We start from the raw sequence: 8393 nt of genomic DNA on the forward strand, positions 1-8393 counted from the left end.
GCCATGGGAGCGCTAGGAAACTGAAGCAGAGCTCCTCTGCAAAGGCAGCAGGTGCACTGTTTGAGTCATCTCTACAGTATCTCATTTTAATTTTTAAAACATAATATTATCACGGGGCATGCGCACCACAGCATTCATGTGGTCAGAGGGCATCTTTTAGGAGCTAAATTCTCTTCCTACAGTGTGGGATCCAGGGGTAGACCGGAGACAGTCAGCATCGTATGGAGAGTGCTGTTGTCTGCTGCACCATCCCAACAGTCCTCATTTGAATTCTTTAAAATTTTGTGTAGTACTGTGGTATATGTGGGAGAGTGGGCAAAAACAAGGAGGTGAGAGCACAAATTTAGGCACTGGCTCTTCTTCTACCTTGCTGAGGCAGGGTCTCTCTTGCTCTCTCTGCCACGCAGGGTTCTGCAGCCTCGCTTCCCTGCAAGCTTCCGGGGGACTCTCCTGCCTCAGCTTCCTATCTTGTAGGAGTGCTGAGAACGCAGATGCCACTACACCTGCCTGGCTTACATGGACGTGGATCAAATTCAAGTGGCCAGACATTCACGTCAGGTGCTTTTACCCAGTGAGCATCTTGCCAGCGTCCATTTAAAAATCTTTCTAACGTGGAGCATTTGTGTTGCCCAGAACGGCAATACAGCACTGCTCCAAGCCATGCATATAATTTTAATAGTTTCTCTCCAGTGTGAGTACCATCATGTCTTCAACGTAAACTAGACGCAAACAAGGGCGTTCTCACATGGCTCGCGGCAGCTAGGCTTCTCCTAGTGAGCTCTTTCATGTCTTCGAAGCGAGCGAGGGTGACTGTAGGCTTTTCCACACTGCTGACACTTGTAGGGCTTTTCTTCAGTATGAGTGTGACTTATTTCATGAATTCTGAAGGAGCTGGGGCAGATGAAGGCTTTCCCACACTCCTTACACTCATAGGGCTTCTCGCCAGTGTGGGTTCTTTCGTGTATCTGAAATGAAGTGGCATGACTGAAGGCTTTCCCACACTGTTGACACGCATACGGCTTTTCTCCAGTGTGGACTCGCATGTGGATCTTAAGGTGGGTGGAGTAGTTAAAGGCCTTCCCACATTCCTTACACGTGTACGATTTTTTGGCATTGTGAGTTCTCATGTGATTATTAAGACACGAAGGGTATCCAAATGCTTTCCCACAAATCTTGCACTCACAGGTCTTCTCTTCAGCATGCATTTTCAAATGTCCGTTAAGATTTGAAGAAATAGCAAAGGCTTTCCCACATTTGATACACACAAAAGGCTTTTCTCCTGTGTGAGTTCTGATGTGCTGAATAAGTCGTGAGGACGTCAGGAAGGCTTTCCCGCATTCCTTGCACTCGTAGGGCTTGTCTCCGTTGTGAGACCTTACGTGTATACTGAGGCCTGAGTACTGAGTGAAGGCTTTCCCACACTGACTGCACACATACGGCTTCTCTCCAGTGTGAGTTCTACCATGTATCTGAAATGAATTGGAATAATTGAAGGCTTTCCCACACTCCTTACACTCATAGGGCTTCTCTCCAGTGTGGGTCCGCATGTGGATATTTAGATATGCAGGGTATCTGTAGCCTTTCCCACACTCCTTACATCTGTAAGGCTTCTTTGCATTGAGGGTTTCTATAAGCACAGCAAGCCTTGAGTTTAGAAAGTTTCTCCCATATTCATTACATTCATAAAGTTTGTCTGCACCGTGAGTTCTCCTGTGTGTCTGAAGGTGTGACGGGGTAATAAAGGACTCCCCGCAGTCACTGCATTCAAAAGACTGCTCTTGCGGGGCAGCTCTCTGATAAACTTTAACTGGGGTCACACAGGTTTCTTCACTCTGGTGGAACTCAGAAAGTTTCTCACTGGCACACTTTTCCTTCTGAAGCATTAGAAAGTCTTTTCTGGACAAACTACAGTCATAATTATCCTGTGTACCTTGAGATTTCTTATGCGTCGTAAGGGGTGAGAGTTCACTGGGGTCTCCATATTGCTGCCAGTCCCAGAGCTCCTTTCCTCTCTGGCTTCCTGCCTGCTGAAAGATGGATAAACAACATTTCTCTGCAGCCAACTGGTAAGGCTCTAACCATTTGACAACAAAACATTATAATTCTAACTATTTTTCAATACACGCATACAGTTCATCTTCTTTGTTTGTTTGTTTTTGTTTTTGTTTTTCGAGACAGGGTTTCTCTGTGTAGCCTTGGCTGTCCTGGACTCACTTTGTAGACCAGGCTGGCCTCGAACTCACAGCGCTCCGCCTGCCTGTGCCTCCTGAGTGCTGTGATTAAAGACGTGCGCCACTACACTCGGTCTTAAGTGGTGTGATTAAACGCTTACCAGAGAATGCTGTGTCATCTGGTCTAAAGAGAAAGCTGTCATCTGTATGAGCTCCGGAGCAGTGCGCTTCATCACGCACTGGGGGCACAGCTTCCTGTTACTCCTTCAGAGACATTTATTCGCTCTTGCGTATTGTCTGCTTCTCTCAATGTCTCCTTTCAATAAATTCCCAGCTTTCTCCCACCAAAGGCTTCAAGCATGTCAAGTAGGTGTGTCTACAAGAGACACATCTCTAGCCTCTAGTTTTCTTTGAGAATACAAAGAAAATACATTTTTTATTCTTACCGTCTGCATGCCATTGGGCATGCCACTGCTCAAAAAGTCCTGCTGGAATGCTGAACCTTTGGTTTCAAGCTGCATTTTCCATTCTGAAGTAAAACAGAAAAACAAATGCAAGTGTTTGAAGAAAGAAATGGAGTTTTTTTTTTTTTTTTTTTTTTTTTTAACAAGAGTTAAAAAATAGGGATCATTTATTTTTATTTTGAATTGTAGAAAGTAGAAAGAGATGAAGGTCTGTTTTTATTTTGTTTGTTTGTTTTTTTTTGTTTTTTTGTTTTTTGGGTTTTTGTGTGTGTGTGTGTGTGTGTTTTTTCTTTTTCTTTTGGTTCTGTGTTTTGAGACTAAGCAGACTAGCCTTGAACTCACTACATAGCTCACATTGCACTAACCTCATAAACATCCTGTCTCAGCTTCCTGCATAGAAGGATCTCAGGAATGTGCCATCATGCCAGGCAAAGGTAAAGACACCAGATCAAACTTTTAGATCATACTGAAAGTTGATTCTACAAAAATTAAAACTGATGGTAAATAGAAATTATCAGGGAAAGAGAGTAGAAAATTTCAAGGAAAAGAGCATTTTTCAAAGCAATAAATTTAAAGAAAGGTGTGAGTAGAAGTGAACTAAAAGAACATTGGGGCCGGAGCAGTGGCTGAAGGGTTGAGAGCACTGACTGCTCTTCCAGAGGACTAGAGTGCAGTTCCCAGCACGCACACAGCAACTCACAACTGTCTGTAACTCCTGTTCCAGGGAATACACAGCACCCTCACACAGACATACATGCAGATAAAACACTGATGTACATATAATAAAGAAAAAATGTTAAAACTTCTTCCTTCAACCAAGGTAATTCTTTAAAAAAAAAAAATGTGTGTGTGTGTGTGTGTGTGTGTGTGTGTGTGTGTGTGTGTGTGTGTTGGAAGTTGAAGATTCTTTTTCTTGCCTCAAAGTTCTGAGACAACGTTTGTCTTGAAGCTGGGATGGCTCAGTGGGCAAAGTGCTTATTGTAGAAGTGTGAGGAACTGAGTTCCAGTACATCTATGACAAGATGGGAGATGGAGACAGGGAAATCCCACAAAGTTGCCTGTCTGGCACATGAGTGACAAAGACACTGTCAAACAAAGCAGAAGGTGAGGGCTGACACCAAAGGCTGCCCTCTGTCGCCAACACACGTAACGTGGAAGCACATGCATATCCCATGTACAAACATCATATACAAACATACAAAGATCTTTTACTCATTCTCTCATTTACTTACTGAGTGTATGTGTGTGTCACACACACAGAGACACACGCACATGCACATGGCAGCATGCATGTAGAGGTCAGGGGGCTTTGGGAGTCAGTTCTCTCCTTCCACCATGTGTGTTCCAGGGATTGAACTGAAATTGTCAGGCTTGGCCACAGGTGCCTTTACCTACTGAGCCATCTCTCCAGGCCAACAAAAGGGTTTGGTTTTTATTTTAAGCTTATTTTAGCTGCAAACATATTAAACTTTCATTAAATAGGATTTCCATGAATACTGACCTGGGAAAACTATCTGCTGGTCTGTACTAAACTCTTCTTGTTCCAACCAAGAGATCAACCTGGGTTTGGTGAGCTGATACCCTGTCACAAGGTAAGACACATTGGTGAAAAGGCTCATACAGAAAAATGACAGCACTTCCCAAGGTTCAGGAATTATAATTTTGGGGGGTTTTCTCTCTCTCTCTTTTTTTTTTTTTTTTGAGACAAGTGGGACTATATAGCCTGGGCTGGCTTCAAGCTCATATAAAAATATTCCTCTTCTAGCCTCTCAGGTGCTTGGATTCCAAAAGTGTGCCGCCAAACCTGGCTAGGAGCTAGAGTTATGATGATAACAGAGAAACTATTTTCAAGGGGCTAATAATGCAAGAGGCACCTGTCTGTGCCTCTAAAGTTTAGTTTGTTCTGGAGCCTAAGACTCCAATTAACTTAGTCCCATACATAGGACAAAGAACTAGAGCTTTCTTTCTATAGTACTGGGGATTGCATATGATAGGTAGGTGCTAGACCACTGAGTCGTATCTCAACCCAGGACTTTACCTTTTTTTCCCCTAAAGATTTATTTATTATTATGTATACAGTGTCCTGCCTGCACGTACACCTGCAGGTGAGAAGAGGGCATCAGATCACATTATAGATGGTTGTGAGCCACCATGTGGTTGCTGGGAATTGAACTCAGGACCTCTGGAAGAGCAGTTAGTGCTCTTAACCTCTGAGCCACCTCTCCAGCCCTCAACCCAGGACTATATTTTTATTGAAACAGCAAATCAGAGAATTCCAAAAAAGAGATCTTTGTTCCTATGGGGAAATTAACTACAAGTTGTTCAGATATAGCATTATTCATCACAGTCATCAAGATAATTAAATTTCCAGTTTACTTATTATTTTGTTCGTGTATGTGCTCATGTATGTGGGTGTGGGAGGCCATTTTCTATCACTCTCTGTCTTCCTTAAGGCTTGTGCCTTAAATCCCGGGATGCTGGCTTGCGTGTTCTAGCTGGGCCTGTAGCCAGAATGTCTCAGTGAGCCTCACTTCACCCTCCCCTCAACTCCACACTAGGATTACAGGTTGCAAGACCACACCTGGCTTTTTACACAAGTACTGAGATCCTCAGTGCAGGTCCTCAGAGTTGTGAAACAAGGTCTCTTCACCACTGAACCATCTGTCAAACTCCAAGAGAACTTATTGACCCACAAATGATATGAGATTTTACATTGAGCTTTCTGTTTTTAGTTTGTCAAATGTGGAGAGGAAAAATATATGCTATCTTTTCGGGGGTGGGGGCCAGGGTTTCAAAGACAGTGTTTCACTGCGTAGCTGGCTGTCCTAGAATTTGCTAAATAGAACAGGCAAACTCAGAGGTGCACCTGCCTCTGCCTCCCAGTGCTGGGACTAAAGGCATGCGCCACCACACCCAGTAAAATTACAAAAGGAGACCTCGGACTTTTTCAAAACCACCTCAGTAGATTAAAACACATTTAGGGTGGTATACACCTTCAATCCCAGCATTCAGAAGGCAGAGACAAGAGACAAGTTTCTGTGAGTTGGAGGTCAGCCTATTTTAGATCTCAAGTTCCAGGCCAGCAAGGACTACAGCAATATCCTCTGTCTAGACTATAGATTTAGGGATGGAGCTGTGTCATCCTCAGAGCTACCATCACCGTTCCTGAAGCACAGTCAGTCAGCCCGTGAGGGCTACAGGGAGCAGCAGCAGTCCTACCCAGGGTGGCCATGTTCTGGTAGTTCTCCAGCATCACGTCTCTGTAGAGGGTTCTCTGAGCTGGGTTTAGTGAAGTCCACTCCTCTTGGGTGAAGTCCAGAGTCACATCCTCAAAGCTCACCGACCCCTGAAATATTGCAGGCATGTTGGTTTGAGCCAAATAAGATCTCTGTTAATAAACTTGGGAGGATGAAGAAGTGGGACCCAACATCTACAGAAAATTCCCTGGCTTCCAATTCACTTAATAGGAAAGTTTTGGTTTTTTTTGGTTTTTTTGGGTTTTTAATCACAGACATTGTCAACTTGATGCAAACCTGAGTGTCTCTGAAGAGGGAGTTTCAACTGAAGAACTGCCCTCATCAGAGTGGGCTGTGGGGCGTTTTCTTGATTTCTGATTGATGAAGAAAGTCCCAGGCCACTGTGGGTGTTACCATCCTGGACAGGTGGGCCTGGGATGTGTTAGACAGGTAGATGAAAGAGCCACAGGCATGAGCTAGTAAAGAGATTCCACCACTGGTGTCTGCTTCAGCTCCTGCCTCAAGCTCCTGCCTTGGCAGGGATGGATTATGATCTGAGAATTGTAAGCTGAAACCAACCCTTTCTTTCCCTTTCTTTCTTTGGTCATAGTGTTTAGCGCAACAATAGAAGGAACACTAAAACAGGCTCTATCTTCCAGACTACTTGAGCAAAAACTAGATCCTTGGGTGAGGCTCTGTTTGCTTTAAATGGTTCTAGATATACATTTAACCAGAGGAAACTGCCTACAGGTAGGACATTTTGAGTGTGCATGAGTGTGTATGTTGTGTGTGTGTGTGTTTACCTGATAATTTGTTAGGCATCCAACCAACATCCTTTCTGCTGATACTTTTTCTTTCTGCAGGTGGACGGAGTCCCCTGAAAGACCTATGGAAAAAGAAGGAGGTACAAATACTCAGTTGATCAGAATTCTCATTCAAAAGCCCAAAAGTAATTGCGCCCCACTACAAAAGCCTTATGTAATCACTCTGACTCTATACTGATCTCTCTCTCCCTCCTATTCTCCATCTTTCTTGTTCTGTGTCTCTTAATCTGTTTCTCTCCTTCTTCTCTCCCTCCCTTGTTCCCTGCATCTGTCACACACACACACACACACACACACACACACACTAAATAAAAACAAAACAAAACAAAGCCCTCAGAGCACATTGCAGGTACTAGATCCTTGGTTGGAAACACTTGAACCGTGTAAATATGTCCTCTCTCCTTCACTGGCACAGGCTTGGGGAAAACTCAGAATTTACTGAATATCTCCTCAAAGAACTACCGTTTTGCTTTAGATTTCATGTGTATTAGTGTTTTGCCTGCACATACCTTGTGCCCACAGACGTCAGAAGGCGGCACTGGATCCCCTGCAACTGCAGTTAGAGAGACATGAGCCACCATTTGGGTGCTGGAAGCTGAACTGGGGTTGCAAGAGCAACAAGTGTGTCTAACATCTGGGCCATCTCTCCAGCCCTGAGAACTACCTTTTTAGAGTTTGGGTTTTTTTTTTTTTTTTCTAAATAATTGTGCCTGCTTCAGCAGGACATATACTAAAATTGTGATAATGCAGAGATTAGCATGGCCCCGGCACAAGGATGACATGCAAGTTCTTGAAGCACTCCATATTTTTTTGCACTTGGAATGTTATATATTAGAAAACAAATAAAAAATAAAATAATCAGCAAAATAAACTATCTTTGCCCAGTCCACTCTGCTACTATTACAATGCTAACTTAGGGGAACCTTAGGAATATTGAGACTGAGAAACAGTCCCAATAGAACTTACCATGGGATGAATCAGGAGCTGCCGTCCTGAAGAACACAATGTGTCTGAGTATTTCTTTCACGTTAGCGCACAGTGGCACTCTACTACCTGTTGTATCCGCTATCAGCATTCCTGTAATGTCATCACTAGTTAACATGAATTACTTAGCCATCGCCTGTCAATGGTCATACATAAAGTCTATGCAGGAAATACACAGGAAGACCACTGAACACAGCACTCTCCCAAACACGAATCCTAGTGATTCACTGAAAAAAAAAATCTATGTAGCAGGCACTGTGCAAGGAGTAGGAGTGTGTGTGTGTGTGTGTGTGTGTGTGCGCGCGCGCGCGCACGCACGTGTGTTCAATTAGTCATTATAACACAGTAGATATCACTGTTCTAAAAAGATCTACAGTCAAAACCAAGTATGATGCACTCTTTTTTTGGTTTTTTTTTGTTGTCGTTTTTTGTTTTTTTGTTTTGTTTTGTTTTGTTTTTTTGGTTTTTTGAGACAGGGTCTCTCTGTGTTAGCTGTGGCTGTCCTGGACTCACTTTGTAGACCAGGCTGGCCTCGAACTCACAGCGATCCACCTGCCTCTGCCTCCCGAGTGCTGGGATTAAAGACCATGCCCAGCCTGATACACTCTTTTAATGCCAGCCCTTGGAAGGCTGAGTCAGAGCTCAAAACTAGCCTGGGATACAAAACAAAACCTTGTCCTAAACAGAGGGCTAACAAGATGGCTAAGCAGATAA

General features: G+C 43.7%; 1 protein-coding gene and 1 non-coding gene across 2 annotated transcripts; one reads left to right on the forward strand and one right to left on the reverse strand.

Moving 5' to 3' along the window:
* Positions 1–498: 498 nt before the first annotated feature.
* Positions 499–7770, reverse strand: LOC127198748 (zinc finger protein 426-like). The gene is made up of 6 exons (XM_051156791.1): positions 7662–7770; positions 6675–6757; positions 5855–5981; positions 4137–4217; positions 2618–2700; positions 499–2027 (listed from the first exon to the last, which is right to left on the reverse strand). Exons 1-6 carry the CDS (start codon positions 7768–7770, stop codon positions 771–773), a joined length of 1740 nt encoding a protein of 579 aa, XP_051012748.1. The 3' UTR covers positions 499–770.
* Positions 7404–7505, forward strand: LOC127198858 (U6 spliceosomal RNA). Its single transcript, XR_007831893.1, has one exon. It is a non-coding gene; the product is annotated as a U6 spliceosomal RNA (small nuclear RNA).
* Positions 7771–8393: the final 623 nt, after the last annotated feature.

The sequence above is a fragment of the Acomys russatus genome, chromosome 14 (genome assembly GCF_903995435.1).
Source record: "Acomys russatus chromosome 14, mAcoRus1.1, whole genome shotgun sequence".
Classification (NCBI taxonomy): domain Eukaryota; kingdom Metazoa; phylum Chordata; class Mammalia; order Rodentia; family Muridae; genus Acomys; species Acomys russatus.